The sequence below is a fragment of the Leopardus geoffroyi genome, chromosome E2 (genome assembly GCF_018350155.1).
Source record: "Leopardus geoffroyi isolate Oge1 chromosome E2, O.geoffroyi_Oge1_pat1.0, whole genome shotgun sequence".
NCBI classification, from domain to species: domain Eukaryota; kingdom Metazoa; phylum Chordata; class Mammalia; order Carnivora; family Felidae; genus Leopardus; species Leopardus geoffroyi.
In genome coordinates this window covers 1,423,668-1,450,441 of record NC_059335.1, presented here as the reverse complement: position 1 = coordinate 1,450,441, position 26,774 = coordinate 1,423,668, and the positions used below count along the sequence as shown (strand labels likewise).

Here is a 26,774-nt window from a genome sequence, read left to right as displayed (position 1 = left end):
CTGGCCAGAATTATTTTCTCTTTGAAAATAACAGCGTATAAAATGAGGTAGGTGGGTAAGTGGATGGGGTGGCCACACACTATGTATGTATTTAGATAGAAAGATAGATGATAGATAGATAGATGATAGATGGATAAGAATGGATCCAAAGAACAGCTGAGGTCCCTAAAGGGTAGAAAGAACGTCAGATTTGTACAAGGACAAGACTATTGAAGCACCTTTAAAATCTGGAGACCTGTTGGAGTAACATTTGTGTTTTGAGACTACTACAGTCCTGAGTATTCCTCTTGTCTGTCCCCCACAAACTCTTTTTTAACGTTTATTTATTTTGAGGGAGAGAGAATGCAGGGGAGGGGCAGAGAGAGAGAGTCCCAAGCAGCCATTCTCATCACGGAGACGGACATGGGGCTTGAACCCACAAACTGTGAGATCACCACATGAGCTGAAATCAAGAGTCCGAGGCTTAACCGACCACCCAGGCGCTCCTGTCCCCCACAAACTTGTGGCCACATTTTTCTTACCATAAGATGTTTGTTTCTATCATGAAAACAAATGAGACCTTATTTTCTGTAAATGAGATATGAATTTTTACAAACGAGAGAAATTTGGACACAGATCATTGGGCTTTAGTCAGCACCACATGCCTTTCCCCTTTGCAAAGCAGAGCAGCACCCCCAGAAGCATTGGGGCGTCCCAGCAATGGCTGCTCAGACACTCACCGTCTGGGAACTCATCGTCTCTCACTGCCGATCACATGCCCCTGCTGTGACGGCTCCAGGGTGCAGCCTGTGAGTCAGGGCTGCAGACAGGTGAGAGCCCATTTCACAGGGGGCTGGAACTGACGGCTGGAGGGAGCACCCGGGGTGGCCCTGAAGCAGGTGCACGAGGGTGGCAAGGGCCTCTCCTTTCCTCAGCTGGTTCCGGAGCAGATGTCTCCCCACGGCTGGGTTTTGTATGTTTCTGCTTGAGAAAACCTACTGCTTCTGGGAGAACGGTTATCCCTGGCTTTCCTGAGATAAACTCCTTATAATAATGAAGAAGTTAATTGGGGAAAAAAAATAGCTACTAACCCAGTTGGAGTTTGCTGTGAGGGCAGTGGCTGCGGTGATGGAACCTGTGCAGGTGCGGAAAGGGGAATTTTGAACCCTGAGATAAAGGTTTTGAGGTTCTGTGATCTCATCTGCTTGCTGGGAAGTGATTATCATTTCACCTGTAATTGCACTGACAGTGTCTACTGGGGATTGAAGATTATTTGTGGAAAACATTTGTGGACTGTGCACACCCCCAAATGCTATTAAAAGTGATTAACTGAGATACGTAACAGGAGCGTCAGGACAGGATGGGGAGGGCAAAAATCCTCATGCAAATTGAACAGAAGGCACTGAAATCTAGTAAGTGAGAGAACTAAGCTGAGCACATCCTATCCACTTGGTCAATCCAAAATACCATTTCTTTCCTTTCCTGAGAGATCTGAGGGTACTGAAATTGAAGGGAGAGACTGTACTGGGTGGGTAGAGTTGGAAACAACACACAGTGTTGCAAATGAACAGGAATTCTGTGCAGGATATTTGTTTAGTGCTTCAGCAGACATGTACCTTATGTGGGTCAGGCACATTTCTAGGTATATGATGTATGAGTGCACAGAACATAAACAAGGAATGTTTCCTTATGGAAATTGCATCCTCATTAAGGGACACAGACAATAAGCAATGAGTCTAAGGTGTTGAGTTACGTGGTATCTTAGAAGGTAATAGGTCTGTCTTTTGGAAGTAGAAAAGAACCAGAAGGAGTGAAGAAAATTACAGGGGGTAGGGAAGCATTGCAATAGTGGATTGGATCTCCAAAGAAGGACCCAGTGCAGATGTTATTTAGGGAAAAAATTTAAGGTGGCTAGTGATAAATTCCTTATTTATTCCTTTCCAAATGTTATATATTCATTTTCTTGTTTTATTGCACTAGACAAAACACCAATATTAATATTGAATACAAGTGCAGAGTAGGCATTGTGTTTTGTTCACAATCTCAGGGGAATACTTTTTTTAATGGACAAAGAGGCATGGCATTTGCAATAGCACTTTTATAGAAGCTCTTTAGGAAGATCCCTTCTATGTTTGATGACTCTCTCTTTTTGTCACATACACACACCAAAATAAATTTTTAAAAATTGCTCTAAAATTATTTTGAATGGAATGGGGAAAAAAAATTCCTCAATGTAAGACAATTTGTGGAAGCCTTCTAAAGCAGCTCTTCAAGGAAAGTTGATCACATTAAACACTTATAGAAAAAAAAGGTCTCAAATCAAGGACCCCAGCTTTCACCTTTAGAAACTAGAAAAGAAGAGAAATGAAATCCTGAGAAAGCAGAAGAAATAATAAAGATCAAAACAAAAATGAATGCAATAGAAAATGAGAAATTGTAGAGAAAATTAGTGAATTCCAAAGCCTTAATATCAGTATAATTGATGAACCTCTACCCAAACTGATCATACAGAAAAGATGGGAATACACGAATTTCCAATGTCAGAAATGTTAGAAGTGACATCACTACAGATTCTATAGGCATTAAAAGGATAATGAGGGAATATTATGAGTCCCTTTATGCCAATAAATTCATACATATATTTCATACTGTTATGAATATTGACTGATATTTTCATTAACAACAACAAAAAAAGGTTTTTGTCAAACATTTGTTGGAATGTAACTCCTTCATCAGACGACATGACTCATTTGCTAAATATGGTAATCGTTTTTAAATACTGAAAGAGTATGTCATTTTTTGTGCTATTTACAACATAAAGCTACAGACACATGTTTAATTCTGCATTGTTACTGTTCTTTTTCATTACTTTAAGTCTGCACAGTCAACAAAACAATAAGGCAAACTTTGAATTGTATTTAGAAATTTCGCTAATGTAAACACTCCCACCATGGCCAACTTCATGGTGAATGTTTGGACCAAGTGGAGGAAGCCAAATATACACCCCTAATAAATCACATAAGACACCCAAATTCTATCTGGCCCTCCTCCACTTTTCCTGTGCTAACAGCCTCCAGTCCTGGGACATCTGAAGCCTTCCCATTTTTTCCAGCATAGAGCTTTTCCACTCCTTTGCTGCCTTGGAGTCACTCCCCAAAACAATTGATAATGAGTAACTCCCTTGCTTTACAAGGTCAGAATAAGTATCCTTCCCTTGTTCCCATCTGAGTGGTCTTTACTTCCATAGTTATCATGGAGGTTCCACTGAGATAGTCTGCATTTTTCTTGACCAGCTTTTCTGTCTGTGGAGATTGGTCAGTGGCCAGACTACCAGTGTATAACCCTGAGTTTTCTGTGGCTTTGAAGAAGTCCTACAGGAACCAAATGATGATGGCAAGTCCTGAACCAGGCTCCACTAGACAGCCGGACCAGCCACGATGCCTGCAAAGGAATGCAATGTGGCCTTTAAAAGAAGGTGGGTAGCTTTAGGAATACAGGGTTCTTAATAAGGAAGTATGAGGTATACAATGAGGAGGTGGCTTTAGAATGTCCAAGATAAGTGGGAAAAGCAAACTGCAGGTCGGTGTACAAAAAGTAACTTTATACGAAGAAAAATGATTTGTATAGAAACATTTGAACACACACACACCCACACACACAGTGTCGCACACAATCTCCAGGACGTTGAATTTTTAGAGACTTTTTACTTTATATTTTATAATGCATCGTGTAGTACTCCTTAAAAAATAGGAAATTGGACATCCATTAGATTTTAAGAATAGGAAAATGAAGGTACACAGCTTTTTTCAATCTCACTGTGAAACTGCCTCGGTTTTAGATGAGATTCCTACTACTCACAAGAGACATGTGAACCCCATGCCCAGGAATCACGGCACAAAGTCGTAATTTCTTTGCACGTGCATCGAAGTCACTCGGAAAGCTTGTTAATACACAAATTCTCGGGCTCAACTCCTGAGTGTGTAATTCAATAGGTATCTGGACTGAGAATTCGCATTTCTAACGAGTTCCCGGGTGATTCTGACGATGCAGGGATCAAACCCAAGAGCCAGTGTGGTAGAAAAGGCGAGTCCGTGACTCGGCCGAGCCCAGAGAGGTCTCCCCGGCATCTCTGCAGGGAGCCTTCTAGGCTGATGGGAGGCCGACTAGGTTGGGGCCCCAGGCCTCCCAGGCCCCGCTGGGCGCGGGAAAAAGCCCCCAACCCACGTCCAGCAAGTGGCTACGCAGGCCGCTTCCCAGGTGGAGGAGGCCGGACCCGAAGCCCTCCGGGGTGAAGACCGCACTTGCCGCGCAGAAGCGACCCCCACCAGGTCGGGAGGCGAGCCACCCCCCCCCCGACTCCCAGAAACACCCGGGCCTCCGCCTAATACTCTACATCTCACCTGGCGCCGCCCCTTCCTGCGGACCTTACCTCTTATTCCCGCCCCTTCCTACCTCTGAGCCAATCGCTCTCTGCCTCTCGCACAGGCTCTGTTTCCTCCTCTACTACTGGGCACTTTCTTCCGTCAGTCTCAGAAACTCCAACCAACGGGAGCCAGTCAGGAGCTCCGCACTCAGCCAATGGGGACTGAGCGGGAAGTAAGCAGAGCCCCGCGCTGGATTGAGGGCGCTCTTCCTAGCTGGCTCCGGATTCTTGGGCCGTCAGGTGAGGCAGTGGCTGGACTCCCACCCCAAACCCCCACTCCCGAGGTACTTCCCGGTGAGGTGCCGGCCCACGCCCTGCCCCAGGGCCTCCGTGGGAGCAGAAAAGAGTTATGAGACCTGGAGCCCGAGTTCCCCTTCCCTCCCTCCCGCCTCATTATTTCCAAGATGAGCTTGGCCCAAACACCGGTTTCCGTGGGTTCAAGACATGAGTCGTCGTCTCTTGTTATGAGCCACCTCGGGGCTGTCATGGATTCGGTCAGTGATAAAGCGCACAGGTGCGTGAGACAGATAAGGATAAGGGCAATGAGAAGTGTCAGGGCTGTAGTCCGGGAACTGGGGGACCCGGCGAGGGGCACCAGGAGCTGTTTTATCACCAGCTGCTCCGGGCCACCAGCAGCCCAACCAATGAGTACGGCTCTGGCTTCGTTATCTGAAAACAGAAATGCAGGGGGAGGCGTCCAGATGGAGGGGAGAGTCGATTCGTGACGTCGGGAGCCACCTGACTGAAGCCCCAGGCTGGGACTTGAGAAGGGAAAGATCTGCGAGAGGCCGACACTGCAGCTCACCCAGGGAGACCTCCAAAAGCTCAGGGTCCTCAGGGTGGCGCGGGCACCGCTGCGGCTTTCATGAGTTGCTGTTTAGGGATGGCTTCTGGGCCTGAGTGGTCTGAAGAAAGACGGAAGCAGCCTTATCAAGTCCAGCACAGCTTCCCATATGAACTCAAGGAGCGGGGAGAGCACTGAGCAAAGAAATCACGCTTATTTTTCTCTTCCTCTGACTGCATGAGGGCACGGGAGTTTCCCCACCGATGCCCTGACTCTCTTCAGTGTCTGTGTTTGGACGGCATTCTGCAGAGAGACTCCAAAGCAGATCTCCCTCCACCAGCCCCACCCAATCCAGTGGGAAATGTGTTTGGTTCTTTTTTCACGATGTAGCACGAATCAGAACACTATCACCCCCCACAGTTACCCCCCCTTTCACCTGGATTACTGCGCTGGCCTCCACAGTTAGTTCTCAACCCAGCAACTGGCTTGGGAACAATTTACTGGGGTCCTGTCTCCCTCCTGTTCAGTTATCTGTCACGGGATACACCTCATATAAGATGGAAAATCCTCACCATTGCCCTGTCTCATGCGGCCTGGGCCACATGCCGCCCTGACCTCCCTGCCCCCTCTTCCTTCCTTTCCTGCTTCCACCCTGTGAGACTCCTTGCTTTGTGAAGGCTATTTCTTGTGCCTGGAAATTATTCTCAAAAATACCCACAAGGCTCAGTATCTCCCCTCCTTTGTTTGCTTATTGCTCTTATTTAGGAAGACTATTATCGCACTTGTAACGTTACATCCCTTCCCCCGTCTTTCCAGTACCCTCATCTTTCCTTCTTTCCGTTGTGCCTGACATTATAACATTTTATGTAATTTAGGGGCCCCTGGATGGCTCCATTGGTTGAGTGTCTGACTCTTGATTTTGGCTCAGGTCATGATCCCAGGGTCGTGGGATCAAGCCTAAGTTGGGCTCTGCGTCGAGTGTAGAGCCGGCTTAAGACTCTCCCTCTCCCTCTTTTTCCCTCTGCCCCTCTCCCCTGCTGGTGCTCTCCCTCTCTAAAATGAAATAAAAACTTTGACATACTATATAATTTATAAATTTGTTTTCTGTCTTCCTTGATTAAAGAATAAGGTCTACGAGGGCATAGGTCTCTGTCTCTCTCTCTTTTTAATGTTTATTCATTTTGGGGAGACAAAGAGAGACAGTGTGAGCAGGGGAGGGGCAGGGAGAGAGAGGGAGACAGAATCTGAAGCAGGCTCCAGGCTCTGAGCTGTCAGCACGGAGCCCAATGTGGGGCTTGAATCCACGAACCAAGAGATCATGACCTGAGCCAAAGTTGGATGCTTAACCAACTGAGCCACCCAGGTGCCCCGTAGGTCTTTGTCTCTTGTTTCCTGATGTCTCCTATGTACCTATGATAGTGCCTGAAACCCACTAGTTGTTCACTGAACATTTGTTAGGTTTGCAAATAAACAGGATTGCCCCAACGTTTTTCTTTTTTTAATTTTATTTCTTCCCTCCCTCCCTCCCTCCACTGTTCTGACAACTCTTTCTAAATAGCCTCTATACCAATTTCTTGGCATGGGTATTCCTTGTTGGTTTCAGAATTAAAAGGAATCACATTTTTGAGACAAAAACCTGAGGGTTGCCAAGGCCCCATCATGGCCATGTGCTCAGCTTCATTCACTGCCCAGGCTTCAGAGTTCCCAATGACCTTTGTCATAGATGTGTTTTCCCTGAGGTATCTCCACCATTAACTTCTCATAGTGACATAATCCTTAGTAATAGCATTCGGTAATTTCCACATTTAACAAATGGTTTTCTGACAATCTGCACTCTCCTTGCAGACACTGTCGGTGCAATTACAAGTGAAATGGTAATCACTTCTGAACACGAAGAGATCATGGAAACCCAAACCTTGTCTTGAGTTCAGATGCCTGCCTTCTGCACCTGCATAGGCTGCCCCCACACCCACTGTCCTGACAGCAGATGCCCCCTGGGTAAGTAAGAGAAGTTTAAATTACTCAAAGAAAAATACCTGAGTAAATCCAGTCATAAATGTTCTCTGTAATTTCTGCTTTCTGGTTTTGAACACAAAAAAAATATTTTTGTATATATAGGACAGGAGTTTGCTCAGAACCATAGGCATATTGCCACCCTTGTCTCCCTGTATTGGGACAGCTTAATGTCTTCCTTTCTGCTGCCCTGTCATGGCAGAGAGAGAGAGAGAGAGAGACAGAGACAGAGAGACAGACACAGAGATGGGAAAATACATCACTCCTGCTTTGGGACAAAGTGGGGTCGGCGTCCCAGGCATGCAAAGACCGCTTTGATGAAAACCAAGATGTTTCTAGAGGACTTTCTCCAACTCTCTCAAACCCAATGCTCAGCCACAAGTACAGTCACAGCTACAGTACATACCACCCTCCAGAGAGAGGGCAGAGGAGGGTGGGGTGTTCAAGAGTCAGCTCTCCTTTCCAAAGAACAGAAAACTGTGCACGCTATCCTGAAAACAAACAAAAACTAGACGTCTTATGAAGTCATCACGAAGTGCAGTTGTACTATGCACGACAGACACGTGTGTGCTCACTGTGAAAACGTGACCTGTGTGTAGCCTTATAAAGGTGCGGAGGAAGCTCCGAGTGAGGAAATGATCATTTTATATTCTCCTGTACGTTTTTTAGCCTGTTAACGTTATCGTGTGTGCCTTGAAAACTTTCGAAGGAAAGTCCACAGGAAGAATTGCAAATGACCAAATCCGTTGCCAGCACCAAGGAAGTCCAAGGTGGCAACCACAAAGCCCACACAAACCCGACACCTGTATGTACACAAGCAGACTGTCCTTTTAAAGTCCCTGGCCCTTTATTTCGTAGCACAACTTCACACAACCCTTTGTAAGATCAGACAGTGAGGATACTCGGGTGTTTGTTTCCTGGGCTCATTGTGAATCTGCCCCAGCAGTGTGTTTTAGGTCAAGCCCGGGACAACTGGAGGGGATGTGGGAGGGAGGGCCCAGTCCCTCGAACCACCAGGCGAGGTGGGAATTAGGACCCCCCCCCCCCAGAAGGCCACACCATACTGTCAGGGGAAAAGAAAGAAAACAAAGGAGCAGAATGGAGTCAAGAAAAAGTGAGGGAGAGGGGCGCCTGGGTGGCGCAGTCGGTTAAGCATCCGACTTCAGCCAGGTCACGATCTCGCGGTCCGTGAGTTCGAGCCCCGCGTCGGGCTCTGGGCTGATGGCTCGGAGCCTGGAGCCTGTTTCTGATTCTGTGTCTCCCTCTCTCTCTGCCCCTCCCCCATTCATGCTCTGTCTCTCTCTGTCCCAAAAATAAATAAAAACATTGAAAAAAAAAAAAGGAAAAAGAAAAAAAAAAATTTTTTTAAAAAAAGAAAAAGTGAGGGAGAGAGAACGTCGAGAATTTAAAAACCACACGAACAGAAGCTTTACTTCGAAGTATCAAAGCCATAAATGGTCTTGAGGGGGCATGTTTCAATGTGACACCGTGCATGGCTTCCTTCTCTCCGACAGTGTGGGTGTAAGTGGCGCACGGTGTTATTTTCAGAGTTCTAACTTGAAGTCCAAGTGTCTTGTGACTCAGCCTTCACGTTTCTCACAAAGGACTACGTTCCTCATGGGTGGGGATGATTGTAACACAGGCTTCCAGCAAACTTCTGTAGAGTTGCCCTCACTGTCCCAACTTTCCTGACACAGGGTGGCAGTGAACACACAGAAAAACAAAGGGCGGGGGGCAGGTCGGTGGGTTAAGCCTCCAGCTCTTGATTTCGGCTTAGGTCATGATCTCATGGTTCTTGAGTTCAAGCCCTGAGTAGGGCTCTGGGCTAACAGCTTGGAACCTGGAGCCTGCATGGGATTCTCTCTCTCTCCGTCCCTCCCTCACTCTCTCTCTAAAAATAAATACAAATAAACTTAAAAAAAAAAGGGGGGGGGGGCTAAGACCCTTCCTCTCAAATATACCCCCCACCAAAACATTAAAACTGATGAAAAACTGTAGTAGGTTCGGCAGGAAACGTGAAAGAGTTTGTAAAGACATCCGTTCCTTCCATTTGAAGTCTGTGTTTCCACCCCTTCTTTTTATTCTTTTAAAAGTAATGCGGAGGTGGCTAGATGGCAGACCTGTGGCCGACGTCCGTGTAAGTGCACAGTACCCCCTGTCCTCTGCCTCAGCCGTTTCACGGGCACCGGAGGGCCCCCGCACTGTCCGCTCCGCGTGACTCTCCACCTGACCGTAAGCGCCCACGTGTCATGGGTTTTCTCACAGCAACGACACTGACATCTCCCGTTCGTTCTGAATTCGCCAACGGCGGGGAAGGCGCCCCTTCTGGCTAGAGGCCCCTAGGTTGTGCCAGGAACATCCTTCCGCGGTGCGTCCCCGACAGGGGCGGCCCGAGTGCCCTGCCCCCCACAGTTCGCCGCTCGAGTCCGATGGTGGGGGGCCGCTCACGCGTCCGAGGGCCAAGCAAATCTCCCCGCCGTTCTGCACGGCGGCGAGCGGCGCCGGGGGAGGGCGCGAGGGGCCCCCTCAGGGGTGCACCCGCCGGTGCTGCAGCAGGTGGGAGCGGCGCTTGAAGGCCTTGCCGCACTGGGGGCAGCGGTGGGGCGCCTCCGCGGCGTGGACGACCGAGTGCTGCAGGAGGTAGGTGCTGCGGTGGAAGGCCTTCCCGCACTGGGCGCACGCGAAAGGCCTCTCCCCGGTGTGCACGCGCCGGTGCTGCAGGAGCTCCGCGCCGCAGCGGAAGGCCTTGCCGCACTCGGCGCACTCGTACGGCTTCTGCCCCGTGTGCACCACGTAGTGCTGGATCAGGTGCGCTCGGTTGCCGAACGACCGCTCGCAGGCCCTGCACGCGAAGGGCTTCTCTCCCGTGTGGGTGCGGCTGTGCCGGACGAAAGTGGAGCGGTGGGCGAAGGCCTTCCGACACTGGGCGCACTCGTAGGGCTTCTCCCCGGTGTGGACCGGCCGGTGCTGCAGGAGGTAGGACCTGCGTTTGAAGGCCTTGCCGCACTCCGGGCACGTGTATGGTTTCTCCCCGGTGTGGATGAGGTAGTGCCGGATCAGGGTCGAGCTCTGGCTGAAGGCTTTGCCGCACGCGTTGCATTCGTAGGGCTTCGTGCCGGTGTGGACCCGCTGATGCCGTGCGAGGTACCACTTGCGGTTAAAACCTTTCCCACACTGCTTGCATTTGTAGAGGTCACCCCCCGCACGAAGCGCGCAGCCTCTGTCCGGTCCCTGTGGGTCCCGCTCACGGAGCACCTCTCCCGGAGAGACTCTCTTTTGCAACACCTGGAGGTGCAGATCGTCCTCTGTCCCCAAACCGTCATCTTCAAGGTTCATTCTCTCAAGGTGGGTCTTGTGAGCGTCCCTCCCAGGCGTCAGTCGACCTTTCTGCGTTTCCAGATGCCCTTCCCAATCCCTGGCCTGCACCAACCTGGAGACCCTTGAAGGTCCCTGGGCCGGGCTTCCCCGGAGCCAGGCTCCCGCAGACAAAACCGGCTGACAAGCGCTTGGGTCTCTGGTCCGACGTCTGGCGCTGTCACCTGAAGAGAATCCGACACACAAAGGGGGGCTTTTAGTGACACAGTATAGGAGAGACGAAATCAACGCTGCAGGGGGCAACCGAGGCTGATCTGGCACCACTGACAATGGCTGCGTTTTACATCTCTAGAACCTGGGTTTCCGAGGACCGTTCCGGTCCTTGTACCCTTGACACCGTTAAAGGGAAAATCCGGAGGGCGGGCGGAAGGAGGAGACAGAGGGTCTGGAGTGGACACCCCTCCTCACGGTCCAGAGGATAGGACGGGGGACAGTTTTGATCATTCGCTCCAACAACAGATGTCCCTTGGTGCTAGGAGCGCATGGAAACAGCGCTGAACAGGACGGGGAGGAAAAAGAGGAGGTGTCCCATGAGCTAGGTCCTAATGGAGAAGCCAGAGCCTCCAGAGAGAGGAAGAGGGAGGGGGCACGTGTGGGCAGAGTCCCTCCTGGAAGAGTGCTGAACAGTTAAAGGAAGGAAGGGCCCCGGAGGCCTGGTGAGGCCAGGCCACCACCGAAGGGGATCGCAGTCAAAGGAAGAGAATCAAGACTGAAGAAGAGGAGGGATGGAGGAACATTCGGGGTCCAACAGTGTAAAAGACAAGCTTCTGCTCTGCTGGGAGGCATCACGTGGTGGTTAAGGGGGCTCTGGAGCCGGAAGCCATTCGTCAGTCCCGCCTCCACCAAGTGTGATCCTGGTAGATGGGCTACGGTCTTCTTCAAGGCAAGGTTTCCATCTGAGAGACCAGGAGGTCTGTTGTGAGGGTTCAATAAGAAAAGCGCTCGGCACGGTTCTTGACGCAGTGTGTTTACTCCACTGGGTCATTCTCTTGATTACCTGTGACGGTTACCTTTATACATCAGCTCGGCTAGGTCTGGTCCGACAGTTCTGGCTGAGCTACTTTTTAGATGTGATTAACATTTAAACCAGCAGACTTTGAGAAAAGATCATCGTCCACAATCTTTCAAAGAGAGTGGGCCTCTTTGACGGCGGGCCTCAGTCAGTCAACTGAAGCCTTAAGAGAAAAGACTGAGCTCCCCTGGGAGGGCAGGAATCCCGCCTGCAGACGCCTTCAGACTCAGGCCGTGACATCACCTCTTCCGCTTCCTGGCCTGATTCTGCCTCCTCCTGGTTGCAATTCTCTGGAGAACCCGACTGATATGCTGTCATTCTCACTGCCGCACCGGGCAGTTAGGATGGCAGCAAAGGCACCAGCGAACACAAGCAAAGCTTGCCCTACAAGCCCAAGAAGGGGGCACCAGCAGAAGCCGACTGCACGGACACCACAGTGTCGGACTCCTAGCTTCCAGAACTGTGAGAAAATAAGTTTCTGTTGTTCAAGGCACAAAAAGGGGGGTGGGGGGTGGGGGGTGGGAAAGCCCCCGATAAAACCCATCCACAGTGACAGCATGGAGACAGTGGTTTCCACTGTAGTATCATGAGGATGGGGCACCAAGGACCCGCTAGTGTGCTGGAAATATTCCAAGTCTGGACTGGGGTGAGGAATACCTCAGTACACACGCAAACACATAAGCCTGACCCTTAAGATTTGTGCACGTCACCGTACACTTCTGATGTTAAGGGAAGACGACCAAGCAGAGTTTAAGCAAAAGGTAAGGAAGTCAAGTGTAGACGTTTTTCCTAACAAATGAGACAGCTCCTTCGAGGAGCTTGGCTTTATAAGGAGAGTCGACACTGGTTGCGGGCTAGTCCAGATCTGCAAACGCTTGTGTTTGCTCTATGTGTAGACTCCCGGAGCACATGTGTGTGTGGAGCAGACAGATGACGACGATGCAGCCAGGCCCGAAAGGAAGCGAGGCAGCAAGCTTCCTGGGAAGGCAAAGGTACGGCCAAGGCCGTGACCAGAGGCACAGCATCTTCCACAGAGGATGAGAAGGCCACGGGTGCGAGACAGGCATGGACGAGTCGCTCCGGATTGAGGAGCAGGCGGCAGAAGTCCACAGCCTTTGTTCCCAACGTGATGCTGAGTGTGTGCCAAGACTCGGTGGCGGCGGAAGTGCTGAAGCCCTGGAAGGTGTCCGGGTGGCTACGGGAGCCAGTGCGGGAGAAAGGGCTGCCCGGAGGCAGGCGGCAGATGCTAGGAGGCTCGGCATCATCCGAGCAAGAGACGATGGAAACCCAGACTAGATGCTGGAGATGGAGCCAGGGAAGGCGGTGGGGGTGATGGATTCGGGGGACACGGGTAATGTCGACCGGGCAGGACCAGGCATGGGTCGATGGGCTGGACGGAGACCGAGATGCTGAGGTGCTGTCTGAGGTATTTCCAACTTGTCACCTGCCTGGAATAGCAGGACACTCTGACCCGGGATGGGGGAGAGTGGGCAGGACGGTGAGCGGCTAAGGCATGACGGGCCCGAGGTGCCTCTGAGACACGTAAGTGGAGGTGTGGATCAAGGAGCTGGGAGAGCGGCCAGAGACAGGCCGGCCGAGAAGCCTGAAGGACCGCCAGAGAGGAGGCCACGCCTCACTGTGATGGCCCCAGCGATTCCGCAGCACAGACGTGGGGCTGAAAAGGCCCACTGTCGCTGTGTTTTTCAGGGCAAGAGAGGAAGGAGGAGCCAGCCAGTGCAAGGGGCTGCTTCTGATGGATAAATGGGGCTGTATGAATGGATGGAGAGGGTGGGAGACAGTGGGATACGGAACAAAGTGAAATTTACAGAGTAGAGACAGTGCTTTCAAGGGCAAGAAAGGCCCCTTGAGTCAGAAAGAAATGAGTGACATCACTATCGCCCACTAGGACTACAATTATTACATGGATACACTAAGAGCTGACTTCTGCAGGGCCCCTGGGTGGCTCAGTTGGTTAAGTGTCTGACTTTGGCTCAGGTCATGATCTTATGGTGTGTGAGTTCGAGCCCCATGTAGGGCTCTGTGCTGATAGCTCAGAGCCTTAAATGTAATAAAAAATAAACAAACCAACCAACCAACCAACCAAAAAACAAAAAACCTGACTTCTGTTGGCCCTTCCACAGGCCGGGCAGGGTACTAAGCAGTTTGGTGTGCTGGGTCATCACCACCTCAAACAACGTAATCACAGAAACTATCGTCACTCTGATTTTCCAAGTAGGCTGAACACAGGCAACTGAAAGGACATAAACCAAGCGCGCTGGCTCTTTTCCTCGGACACATGCAGCTCAACACTCCCCGGGCCTGAGCACCCAGGTGTGGCCAGGTGCCTATCTCTCCTCCAGGGAACACGGGTGGAAGTGATATCGGGGTGCCCGTGGGTGTGCCTTCTCCCCGCCCCCCCGCATTGCCCTTCCACCAGCTGGATTAGGCCAGAGAGCGCACCTAAGGCTACATGCTGACACTCACAGGCACCAGGTGTGCAACGCTGCCCTTCCGAGCCGGCCTGCAGATGCAGTGCTACACCTGGTGTGAGAAACCACCGGAACCCCCAGGAGGTCACAAAGAGTCTCACACAGGTTCAGGGGCACTGGACCCTTGCGTGCTGGAGGCTGCCAGGGCCCCCCGCGCAGCTCCCTGCTCCTACCTGGGCAGGTGCTCCACGAGAGGCCTCCCTTTCCAGCCCACAGCTCCCGCCCATGTTCCAGCAGGTGCGTCAACTCTGCTTCGGGGACTTCGTGCCCTGTTGACAGAGAAAGAAACAAGTCCTGGTGTATGAGGAGAAAGCAACGTCTCCATCCCATCTGGGACTTAATGGCAGAGACAAGACCCGAGTGAAGCTGCTACTGACGTGAAGAACGTGCTGACCTGTGCACAGGTCCCTTTCTTGGGCTGCAACTACTATAGAGGATGGTGCTGTCTCTGCACAACGCCAGTGTCCTTGAACTTTATCGGTGGAAGCCAACCCTCCTTGGGGGCACAGCGCTTTCACACACAGCCGTGGGACCCTGGGAAAGTGAGCCCCTCCTTCCAGAAGGGATTCTGTAATTAAGTCGCTGGTTCTCAAACACCCTGTGCTTTGGAACCACCTAGGGGTGCTCAATTTCGACCTCAAGCCAAAAGGAACACAATTTCTTCCAGTGAGGCCTAGCGACCACTATATCTGAGCTCTCCCCAGGGGTTCTGGTGCCCAGAACGCACTGAAAACTGAGGGGGAAGAAGTCGGTGAATGGCATCCCTGAGCACTGTAATCGGAGGCAGGCAGGAACCTGAGCTGGATGCTCGTTCCGAGGACGAAACCTGTATTCGCGAGGCGAGGCTGCAGCACCCCACAGGCCCACAAGGGGGCGAGCCTGAGGAACAGGGAGATGCTCGGTCCAGGGAGAGGAGCAGAGAGAATCTTCTCATCCCTGAGGATGGAACTGTGTGGCCACATCCTCCAGACCAGGCCAGCCCCACCCTGGGGCTTCTCAGTAGGTGAGGGGGGAAACTTCCTCCAGGGGAAGCCAGTTTAAGCTGCTCTTCTGTTACGTGCAGCCAGATGCATCTCCACAGAGACAGGCGGTTCTGCACAGAAGCCCAGTGACTGAGGTACCAGGACCCACTGAAGTTTCAGCTGTCAGATTCTGATCGTGAGCCCAGGATTCATTTGGACGGGTCTCGGTAACGGTCACTGTTGTGTGCTATGTGCAGGCGCCGAGCTCACGGAGGGGTGGGAGAAAAGGTGAACCAGATGTTCCTTTGGCTCGCCGCTTTCTCTCACCTCAGGGCCTTTTCTTGTACTGGTTCCTCCACCCACAACCTCTCCTTCACCTCCCCTCCAAGCTTCAAGCCTCAGTTTCAGTTACTTCCCGAGATGCCTTCTTTTTTTATTATTATTATTTAGAAGTTAGAATTTATTTTGTGTTTTGTTTTTTTATTTAAAACATTTTTTTTAATGTTTTTTGTTTTTGAGAGAGAGAGAGAGAGAGAGAGAGCAAGTGGGGGAGGAGCAGACCGAGAGGGGGACACAGAATCTAAAGCAGGCTCCAGGCTCTGAGCTGTAGGCACAGAGCCTGTTGTGGGGCTTGAACTCATGGACTGTGAGATCCTCAGCCGAAGTCAGACGTTTAACCGCCTGAGCCACCCAGGCACCCCTATTTTGTGTCTTTTTGTTTGTTTGTTTGTTCATGTTTATTTTTTCAAAAAAAATTTTTTTCAACGTTTTTATTCATTTTTGGGACAGAGAGAGACAGAGCATGAACGGGGGAGGGGCAGAGAGAGGGAGACACAGAATCGGAAACAGGCTCCAGGCTCTGAGCCATCAGCCCAGAGCCTGATGCGGGGCTCGAACTCACGGACCGCGAGATCGTGACCTGGCTGAAGTCGGACGCCTAACCGACTGCGCCACCCAGGCGCCCCTGTTCATGTTTATTTTATTTTTTTTATTTTTTTATTTTTTTTAAATTTTTTTCAACGTTTATTTATTTTTGGGACAGAGAGAGACAGAGCATGAACGGGGGAGGGGCAGAGAGAGAGGGAGACGCAGAATCGGAAACAGGCTCCAGGCTCCGAGCCATCAGCCCAGAGCCCGACGCGGGGCTCAAACTCACGGACCGCGAGATCGTGACCTGGCTGAAGTCGGACGCTCAACCGACTGCGCCACCCAGGCGCCCCTGTTCATGTTTATTTTTGAGAGAGAGTGAGCACATGAGCAGGAGAGGGGCCAAGAGAGAGGGAGACACAGAATCCGAAGCAGGCTCCAGGCTCTGAGCTCTCAGCACAGAGCCCAACGTGGGGCTTGAACTCACACAGTGAGATCATGACCTGAGCCAAAGTCGGGGTGCCCTATAGAGGTGAGAGGTGAGCCCTTACCCAGTGAGACCAGAAGCCCACAGGTCTCCAGCATCACCTCCTGGTACAGGGCCCTCTGGTCCAGTTCCAGCTGTCCCCACTCTTCCTGGGTGAAGGTCACAGCCACGTCCTTAAAGGTAACCAAAACCTGGAAAGTCAAACAGAGGTAGTGGCCTTGGCCTTGTGCTGTTGGATGGGGTCAGACCCTGTTACTCAGCTGCTGGTGAAGGTGCAGAGAGACCCAGGGCTCCTGAGGGCAGGGCTCCGTGCTGGGCTCAAGGGGGAGGTAGAGGCAGCCTTTGTACGTAGTGCAATTAGGGCTCCGAGAAAGGCCTCCCCTGGGCTGGCCGCTGGAGACGACAGAGGGTGGTGTTCCTATGAGGACAGTGGGGGCAGTAAGTGATCTGGACATGAGAGGAACGGGGAAAAGGATCATGATGATAACTCCCAACAATGAGAACCGCAGCAGTCGTAGCCGAGGTCCTCCCCGCGTGCCCGCCCCCAGCAGAGAGCTGCTTTACCACTGAGGTAAAGTGTGACTAAAAGTCCCTTGTTCTGGAGCCAGATTCCCAGAGACTGAATCCCACACTTGCCAGCTGTGACCGTGGGGAGGACATCACATCATTTCTCTAAGCCTTGGTTTCCACATCGATACCATAATCATTCCCACTTCACCAGGCAGTTCTGAGAACTAAAACGAAAAGGTTTACATGTGGACACTCGAGTGCCCAGGGTCGAATGTGTCCAATGTATTTTGTGACTTTTCCTAATCCTCCCACAGCCCACAACGTAAATGTCACTATCACGTCCATGTCACAGCCCGCACCCTGGGGCTTAGGCAGCTCTAGAAAGCCCGCAATCTCACATTAGAGACAGGATCAGAACATCTGGCAAAAGATGACACTGTCTCCAGAAAACAGGCAGGTAGGGGCCAGGGGCACCTTCGCCAGAATTAAAACAACCAGGAAAAGGCTCTTGTAGTAGGTGACACTGATGCACAGGAGAGACAGCCCTGCAGAGGCCTGTCGGATGAAGGGAAGTGCAAGGAGGAAGGCTGCAAAATGGGAAAGACTTTGCAAGTTCAGCACCACCCAGCCGGGTGCGCTGAGCAGGAGAAGGGAAGGGGAGGAGCCGGGAGGTGTCTCCCCTGCGGATCCAGCACAGCCTTGAAGGCCACGGTGGGTTTGTGTGCATTTAGTACAAGTTTGATGGGAGCCCCTGAGTGGGAGACCCATTCACTCATTCAACCATTTATTGAGTACCTTTTACAAGCCCAGGCCGTTCTAGGTCTTGGCACAGAGCAGCAACAGGCGCTCACGATCCGGGGCTGGAAACAGATCCTGAACAAGCAACTAAAATCAGCAAGACCATGTCAGAGGGCCCTAAAGATTCCAAAGACAAAACAATGGAGCAAGAAGACTGAAGAGATGATAGTGAACTTCGCACGGGGCAACAGGGTGGGTCTGAAATAAAAGTGAGGGGCGGCGCCCTGCGGATGGGAGGAAGACGTGTGCTGACAACGGTCTAGGCCATGAAGGGGGGGCTTGGGGCGACTGCTAGCGTGTCCCCGGAGCTCCCTGTGCATGTGCGTGCAAGGGGACATCCCACGCCCGCACACGACTGGCACCGACCGTGTGGATGGACTCCCTGGTCAAAGCTAACTGAATGTCTTCGATAAGAAAACAGGTCCGCTACTGTCAGGGAAAGCCGGTTCCGTGTGCCGTGAACGGAAACTCCTAGGCCGCCCTGGCTCTCAGCCAGGAGAGGCTTCCACCTCTCCGCCCAAGCACAGCGGCAATTCCAGAAACTGCGTCCGCATCCTCCACCCCCGCCCCAGCCTGGTAGAGGCTAGAGGCCGGCAAGGCGCAAGAGTCGGACTCCCGCCGGGTCGCGCCTCCGCGATCAACACAGGCTCAGGAGGCATCTCCGTGGAAAGAGCCCCCAGAGCCCTGCGGGGCACCGGGGGACACACGTCACCCACGTAGGCTTTCCAGGGCCCTCAACCCGGACGAGGAACCGTTAATACTACTTCACCTGCGGGAGCACATGGGCCCAGCGGCGCAGGGGACTCGCTCAAGGTCACGGCCTTGGGAAGGGGCGCGGCCGGAACCCGCTGTGAGGTCTCGGGAGTGCCAGTCGTTCTCCGCACCCGGCGAGGACCGAGGGGGAATTCCAGAAACCGCACCTGTCCCTTCCACACAGCGTCCCGCTGGATGCCAGAAACGAGCGCTTCTCCACGTGGCCCCGGCCGCCTTTCGGGGCCGGGAAACTGAGGCACAGCACGCCGCCGCTCCCCACGTCCACTCACCTGGGCCGGGTCCACGCGCGCCGCCATCGGGCCGTGGGGACCGCAGAGCCGCGCGTAGGCGCCGAGGGTCCCTGCGGGCTCAGCCGACCCCTCCCTGGGTCCCACAGAGGCGGAGGGGGGGCCCCTCGCCGGCGTCCCCCCTATCGTCCAGACGAGATGCGGGGAGCTCACCATCCGCGGGCACCGACCCGCCACATCACAAACCTACGCCCACCCGCGACACCGGAAGCCCCGCCCCTGCCATTGCGAGCCAGTAACACCCCCTTCCTGTGGCACAGCCCTCTGGGTAATGTAGTTCTTGTCCTGCCTCCAGCCACTTCTAGCAATGCTCCTCTCTTTCTAGGGCCCAGACGCCTGGCAGGATATGGGCACCCGGAAAGGGCTTGCGAGGAAGGGTTCCTGGAGGCTCCGATGAAGAAAGGGGCGGCATCGGATACTCCTAAAGGGGATGCACCCAAATTTACACAATTTCCCAAATTGTGTTTACAGCATCTTTTTTTTTTTTTTAATTTTTTAAATTTATTTTTAAAATTTACATCCACGTTGGTTAGCATATAGTGCAACAATGATTTCAGGAGTAGATTCCCATCCCCCCTCCCACAACCCCTCCAGTAGCCTTCAGTTTGTTCTCCATATTTAAGAGTCTCTTCTGTTTTGTCCCCCTCCCTGTTTTTATATTATTTTTGCTTCCCTTCCCTTATGTTCATCTGTTTTGTATCTTAAAGCCCTCATATAAGTGAAGTCATATGATATTTGTCTTTCTCTGACTGACTAATTTCGCTTAGCATAATACCCTCTAGTTCCATCCACGTAGTTGCAAATGGCAAGATTTCATTCTTCTTTTTTTTTCAACGTTTATTTATTTTTGGGACAGAGAGAGACAGAGCATGAACGGGGGAGGGGCAGAGAGAGAGGGAGACACAGAGTCGGAAACAGGCTCCAGGCTCTGAGCCATCAGCCCAGAGCCTGACGCGGGGCTCGAACTCACAGACCGCGAGATCGTGACCTGGCCGAAGTCGGACGCTTAACCGACTGTGCCACCCAGGCGCCCCATGATTTCATTCTTTTTGATTGCTGAGTAATACTCCATTGTATGTATGTGTGTGTATATATATATGTGTGTGTGTGTATATATATATATGTGTGTATGTGTGTATATATATATATATATATATGGAGTATATATGGTAATACAATACAATGGTAATACTCCATTGTATGTATGTGTGTGTATATATATATATGTGTGTGTATATATATATATATATATATATATATATATATATATATATGTATGTGTGTATATATATATGTGTGTGTGTGTGTATATATATATATATATATATATATATATATATATATATACACCACATCTACATTATCCATTCATTGATGGACAGGGCTCTTTCCATACTTTGGCTAGTGTTGATAGTGCTGCTATAAACATGGGGGTGCATGTGTCCCTTCAAAACAGCATACCTGTATCCCTTGGGTAAATACCTAGTAGTGCAATTGCTGGGTCATAGGGTAGTTCTATTTTTAATTTTTTGAGGAACCTCCATACTGTTTTCCACAGTGTCTGCACCAGTTTGCATTCCCTTGCATTCTCTTGCAAGAGATCCTCTTTCTTTGCATCCTCACCAACATCTGTTGTTGCCTGAGTTGTTAATGTTAGCCATTCCTACAAGTGTGATGTGGTATCTCGTGGTTTTGCTTTGTATTTCCCTGATGATGAGTGATATTGAGCATTTTTTCATGTGTCAGTTGGTCATCTGGATGTCTTCTTTGGAGAAGTGTCTATTCATGTCTTTTGCCCATTTCGTCACTGGATTATTTGTTTTTTTGGGTGTTGAGTTTCATAAGTTCTGTATTATAGATTTTGGTTACTACCCCTTTATCTGATGGCATTTGCAAATATCTCCTCCCATTCCGTCGGTTGCCTTTTAGTTCTGCTGATTGTTCCCTTCGCTGTGCAGAAGCTTTTTATTTTGATAAGGTCCCAATTGTTCATTTTTGCTTTTGTTTCCCTTGCCTCTGGAGACATGTTGGGTAAGAAGTTGCTGTGGCCAAGATCAAAGAGGTTTTTGCCTGCTTTCTCCTTGAGGATTTTGATGGCTTCCTGTCTTACATTTAGGTCTTTCATCCATTTTGAGTTTATTTTTTCTGTATGGCGTAAGAAAGTGGTTCAGTTTCATTCTTCTGCATGTTGCTGTCCTGTTTTCCCAGCACCACTTGCTGAAGAGACTGTCTTTATTCCATTGGATATTCTTTCCTGCTTTGTCAAAGATGAATTGGCCATGTCTGTGGGTCCATTTCTGGGTTCTCTATTCTGTTCCACTGATCTGTTTTTGTGCCAGTACCATACTGTCTTGATGATGACAGCTTTGTAATATAGCTTGAAGTCTGGGATTGTGATGCCTCTTTGGTTTTTTTTTCAAGATTGCTTTGGCTATTCGGGGTCTTTTCTGGTTCCATACAAATTTTAGGATTGTTTGTTCTAGCTCTGTGAAGAATGCCTGCATATTTTAATTTTAGAAGCTCCTAAAGGGGCATGTGGCCACACTGTGTTGTAAATTTTTAAAATCACATTTTCCTGCTGCCTCAGCATCCTACAAACAGGCTGTCAGGACCCCACCCACGTGAGCAGGTACACCAGTGTGATGATAAGGCTAGCCCCTATCCAAGCCCCTTTTCTTTCCTCCCCTGTGATGTAGCAACATTCCAGCGGATTAATAAATTCCCTTTTGTTATTTGTCTGCGGACTCCCCACAGATTCGCAATAATGAGACTTGCCCAGGGCCCCCCCCCTCCCCCCGCCTCGGCTCCTCACCTGTTTGACTGAGCCAGTTCTTTTGCTCCATGTGGCCTCCCATCTGGACCCCTGTTTGAGGCGTGGTGCCTCCTTCTTCTAGGAGCTTTGAATGTTATAGATCCTTTAATTTCAGATACTCTTGAGAGTATAATTTACATAGCTTTGTAGTGTTGCTTAAAGACTCCACAAGGGGGACATACTCTCCCATTCACCGTATGGGAGAGTAATACAAGAAAGATATCATAATGTTATAATGCTACTTAGGTATAAAGTACCTTCCTCATAACTTCTAAGTAATAAACATCATGTTGTTGCTCTTCAGATACACTCAGACTGAAGCTTTAGCGTCAACTTTGTGAGTCTCAGTATGTTGACTCAAGGTCTAGAGAGAAAAGACTTCACACAGGGCCATTACTGGGACATTGGAGAGGAAAACGTGTGTCCCTGAAACGGAGGAATAGTGAAAAATTTGTTTTCTATACATTCTAAAATAAATTTATGGATTCCTTCAAATTTTATGTGGAACATATAGAGGAGATTGAATTTACCTAACATGAGAGGTTTGACATAAAGTCGAATTTTAAGCTTATTACCCAAGTATTTATATATTTATTATACCCCTTCTATTTTTAAAAAATGTATTCCCTAAAAGTAAGACAAGATATTATAGATTCCATTCAGCAGAACAGAAGCCCAAAGCAACACTTGAATGCACACACTGCAATGTCAGTCATGAAGCGCATGCTTTCAATACTTGGGCAACTAACTAATATTCTCACTCTCCAATTATATGCTGATCAAAGAAAGCTTCATAGTCAATTTTTTAGGGTTTGGCAAACCCTAAGCCTTGTCAAGGGACAAGGAAGAAGAGAGTTCATCTAGGGTCGTGACAAGGGAAACGGATAAGGAGTGTTACAAGGAAGCAGATGATGTGGCCTTTTGCCGAAATTCTTCCCTGCGTGGGTGTCTCGGTATTCTAACCCCAGCAATCCTACCTGTTTTTCTTCTCATAAGTTTCTAACTGAATTTCCCGACACAGATACTGCTATGGTCTGAATGTTTGTGTCCCCTTCAACTCCTAAGTTGAAAACCTAATGCTTAAGGTGATGGTATTAGGAGATGGGACCTTTGGGAAATGATTAGGTCATGAGGGCTCTGTCCTAATGAATGGAATTAGTACCTTTATAAAAGAGACCCCAGAAATTTCCCTTGCCCCTTCCACCATGTGAGCAAGAAGAAGGCTGTCTGTGAACTGGGAAGTGAGCTCTCGCTAGACACCAAATCTGCCAGCACCTTGATCTTGGCCTTCCAGCCTCCAGACCTGTGAAATAAATTTCTGTTGTTTATAAGCCACTCAGTCTGTGGTTTCCTTATAGCATCCCTAACAGGCTAAGACAGATACAACTCATTTAAAATCTTAGACTTACCTGAAGAAAAGAGCCCCTTGCCAAATGTTTCTTCCTGCTGTGATAGCGGCCACTACGATTACAGTCTGAGCACGTGTGCAGAGGGGGCGTCTTATCTCTGAGATAAACGTTTGGCTATTGTTTGAGGATGATGTTAGTGATCCAAATAGTTATTCTGAAAATAACTAAATAGAGCAAAGGTATCAAGCTATTTCTTCCCTTTACTGCACAAACTGTATTTTGAGGTAACTGAATATTGTGGCAAATTCCTTATTCTTCTTTAGAATTTCTAGCTAATGAATGCAGAAATAGCAACAGAAGTAGGGTACAAATGTCTCAACTGTGTGCAGTCAACTACCCAATGGTTATCGTTGCATGCTGACCTGGTAGAAGATACACGGAGAATTGGTATTGGATAGAAAGCACTGATAATATTAGGACTCATCACAGAAGAGAGACACCCAGACATCAGAGCAGACTTACTTGAGGCAGTCAACGTGTCAGCACTGTGTGTGGAGTATTGTGGCCAGAGGCCGAATCTGGATTTCAAACTTGTTTGTACGTTAAGACTATTAACTGAAGTTGGGGATGTTGGGATATGAGCTCAAGGTGCATTTGAGACATTCAAGCAGAGACACTGGGATTGAGGATATAGGGGTACGTTTGGAACAGATTCAGGAACTTAGTTGTGGTTGGATATGGGCGCTTACTGGCTGGCTGGGCAGCCTGAAGGATGAATAGAGGGGAGATACCACAACGTGGCAGTGAAGCAATCCGTTCAGATGGCTCCAGCTGCCTCTGCAGTCAGATGTGAAATAGACAAGGCTAGATATCATATTGTGTTTTGAGGACACAAAAGCCAAGGAGACACAGTGCAAAGGAATTCCTTTGAGAGTCTGGTGAGCAAAGAGGAGGGTAAATAAATGAATGGAGAATGTGAGAAAGGGTGGGGTGCAGAGTATAGTAAGACAGTAATTTCAAGAAGAAATATCTTTTTTCCTAAGTTGGGAAAACAGTCTATAAGAGAATGTATATTGTTATGATTAATAATATTGCGTCAATAATTCTAAAGTCTATTTTGTCTGATACCAGTATTGTTAACCCAGCTTTCTTTTTGCTTCCATTTGCATGTCAAATGCCTTTTCACCCCTTTGCTTTTTTTTTAAAGATTTTTTTTTTTTTTTTTACATTTCTTTATTTTTGAGAGACAGGGAGGGACAAAACACAAGGGGAGTGGCAGAGAGAGAATGAGACACAGAATCTGAAGTAGGCTCCAAGCTCCAAGCTGTCAGCACAGAGCCCAATGTGGGGCTCGAATTCACAAACCGTGAGATCATGATCTGAGCCGAAATCGGATGCTCAACCGATCGAGCCACCCAGGAGCCCCCAACTCCTTCACTTTCAATCTGCAGGTGCCTTTAGGTCTGACATGAGTCTCTTGTAGGGAGCATATAGATGGGTCTTGCTTTTTGTATCTGTTCTGTTACCCTACTTTTGATTGGAACATTTAGTCCATTTACATTCAAATTAATTATCGATAGGTATGTACTTACTCCTATTTTGATACTTGTTTTATGGTTTTTTTTTTTTTTCCCCTGTTCCCTTCTTCTCTTGTTCTCCTCTCATGGTTTGCTGGCTTTCTCTAGTGATATAACTAGGTCCCCTTCTCTTTATTTTTTGCGTATCTACTACCAGTTTTTGATTTGTGGTTACATTAGGCTCGTATATAATATCTCATGCATAGAGCAGTCTAAATTAAATTGATGGTCACTTAAGTTTGGACCCATTTAAAAGCACTAGTTTTTACTCCTCTCCCCACTAACAATTTAGGTATATGGTGTCATACTTTACATCCTTTTGTTTTGTGAATCCCTTGACTGGTTTTTATAGATATACTTCATTTTACTACTTTTGTGCTTCCTATTTTTACTCTTGCTTTTTTCCTTTCCACTCTAAGAATTCCCTTTAATATTTCTTGTTAAGGCTGGTTTAGTGGTGATGAGTGCCTGTAACTTTTGTCTGGGAAAATCTTCTGTCTCCTTCCATTCTGAATGATAGCCTTGTTGGGTAGACTACTCTTGATGCAGGTTTTTTCTTTCAGCACTTTTGAATGGATCACGCCACTCCCTTCTGGCCTGCTAAATTTCTGCTGAAAAATCAGCTGATGGCCGTATGGGTTTCTCTTATATGTAACTCTTTTCTCTTGCTGCTTTAAAATTTTTCTCTTTACCACCACTTTTTGCCATTTTAGTTACTCTGTGTTCTGGTGTGGACCTCCTTGGGTTGATTTTGATGGGGGCTCTCTGTGCCTCCTGGGTCTGGATTTCTGTTTCCTCTCCCAGGTTCAGGAAGTCCCTGACAAATCCAAAACATGCAAATTCTGAAAATTGAGAAACTTCAACAAACATATAGTCTAAGAATTAGACAATGAAGTGATTCTTATAAGTTAGTAGGGACCAGAGACATCTAGTAAAAGCCATATAGACCCATTTTGGATCTGAATGCCTTAAAGAACAAACATTTTAGGAAAATTGAGAAAATAGAGCATTAACAATATATTTTATGATACTTCAAATATTTTGTTTGAAAAAGAGTTATTAGGATTGTAAATGAGTCCTTACATTTTGGAAATGCACTCTGAAGAGATTAGGCACTGAATGAGAAGATGTTTGGATTATAAGGACAACAACCCAGTAATGTGAATGGGGATAGAGGAAACAAAACACCCAAGAATTTATCAATGATGAAAGACTAGGCTTCGGATCATGGAGCTCATGACACATATTCTTTTATGTATATATTTGAAAATATCCATTGCAAAGGGTAAAATATGTCTATCATTTTTACGTTAGGAAGGATGCGTTAAAAAGAGCAGAGGAGGGGTGCCTGGGTGGCTCAGTTGGTTAAGCGTCTGACTTTGGCTCAGGTCGTGATCTCACAGTCCGTGAGTTTTAGCCCCGCGTCGGGCTCTGTGCTGACAGCTCAGAGCCTGGAGCCTGCTTCAGATTCTGTGTCTCCCTCTCTCTCTGACCCTCCCTCATTCATGCTCTCTCTCTCTCTGTCTCAAAAATAAATAAACATTAAAAAAAATTTTTTTAAAGAGCAGAGGAAACCTCTGATTTCAGGGGGTAAGCCAGCATGTATCAAAACACCAATTGTACACTTTAATTTTTTTTTTAATGTTTATTTGTTTTTAAGAGAGACAGAGCACGAGCAGGGGAGGGGCCGAGGGAGGGAGACACAGAACCCAAATCAGGCTCCAGGCTCTGAGCCCTCAGCAGTGCCCGACATGGGGCCCGAACCCATGAACCATGAGATCATGACCTGAGCTGAAGCCGGACGCTTAACCAACTGAGCCACCCAGGTGCCCCTAAAACAACTTTATTTAACTTTTCTTTATAGCAAAGTAGGAACACTTCAGATATGAATATTAACACCCTTTTAGGTTACATATTAAGCTAATGTTCAACTTTGTCTAAAATTTCTTGAAATATTTTCCTGTATAATGTTAACACAATTTAAAGACTGAAGTCCACAGCTGAATTTGAATTTAGATTCTGAAGCTTAACTGTTAGTCTTTGGGCTAGTAAAAAGAGCTCTGGTTTCCTAGTTTATAAGATGGATATGGTAATAACCTAGTTTTGGAGGTCATTTTGAGGATTAAGTGAATTAATGTGTATCAATTGCTTATTCAGGGATTTATATGTATTTAATAAGTTATAACTATTATAATATTCTAAGGGATGAGGTAGGAAAGAAGTGTTTAAATACGCTATTTATTGCTACTTGGACATTTAATAGCAAAATTTTAATG

The 26,774-nt window shown here is 48.6% G+C and overlaps 2 protein-coding genes and 1 long non-coding RNA gene across 18 annotated transcripts in view; 2 read left to right on the top strand and 1 right to left on the bottom strand.

Annotated features, from left to right (window-relative positions):
- LOC123577872 (zinc finger protein 304-like) overlaps window positions 1–26,774 on the top strand; it is a 573,883-nt gene that overhangs the window by 231,276 nt on the left and 315,833 nt on the right. The gene's annotated exons all lie outside the window — the stretch shown is intronic.
- On the top strand, window positions 4,134–7,841 carry LOC123577952. Of its 3 annotated transcripts, XR_006702161.1 has the most exons (3): window positions 4,134–4,642; window positions 4,807–4,916; window positions 7,032–7,841. It is a non-coding gene; the product is annotated as an uncharacterized LOC123577952 (long non-coding RNA). The 3 variants fall into 3 exon arrangements; XR_006702162.1 differs by lacking the exon at window positions 4,807–4,916; XR_006702160.1 differs by lacking the exon at window positions 4,134–4,642 and having other exon boundaries at window positions 4,649–4,916.
- On the bottom strand, window positions 9,443–18,986 carry ZNF550 (zinc finger protein 550). 13 transcript variants are annotated; one of them, XM_045440338.1, is made up of 6 exons: window positions 18,743–18,986; window positions 17,697–17,786; window positions 17,028–17,125; window positions 16,456–16,582; window positions 14,249–14,344; window positions 9,443–10,738 (listed from the first exon to the last, which is right to left on the bottom strand). In XM_045440338.1, the coding sequence occupies exons 3-6, from the start codon at window positions 17,049–17,051 to the stop codon at window positions 9,726–9,728; spliced, it is 1,260 nt and encodes a 419-aa protein (XP_045296294.1). In that variant the 5' UTR covers window positions 17,052–17,125; window positions 17,697–17,786; window positions 18,743–18,986; the 3' UTR covers window positions 9,443–9,725. The 13 variants fall into 13 exon arrangements, with proteins under 13 accessions (XP_045296294.1, XP_045296293.1, XP_045296290.1 ...); XM_045440337.1 differs by having other exon boundaries at window positions 17,697–17,774; XM_045440334.1 differs by having other exon boundaries at window positions 17,028–17,816.

Coding starts and splice junctions, on each gene's coding strand:
- ZNF550 (XM_045440331.1), bottom strand. CDS start 18,916: ATGGTGAGCTCCCCGCATCTCGTCTGGACGATAGGGGGGACGCCGGCG. Junction 16,583..18,742: donor CGCGCGTGGACCCGGCCCAG/GTGAGTGGACGT, acceptor TTGACTTTCCAG/GTTTTGGTTACCTTTAAGGA. Junction 10,739..14,248: donor CTCGTGGAGCACCTGCCCAG/GTAGGAGCAGGG, acceptor GATTCTCTTCAG/GTGACAGCGCCAGACGTCGG.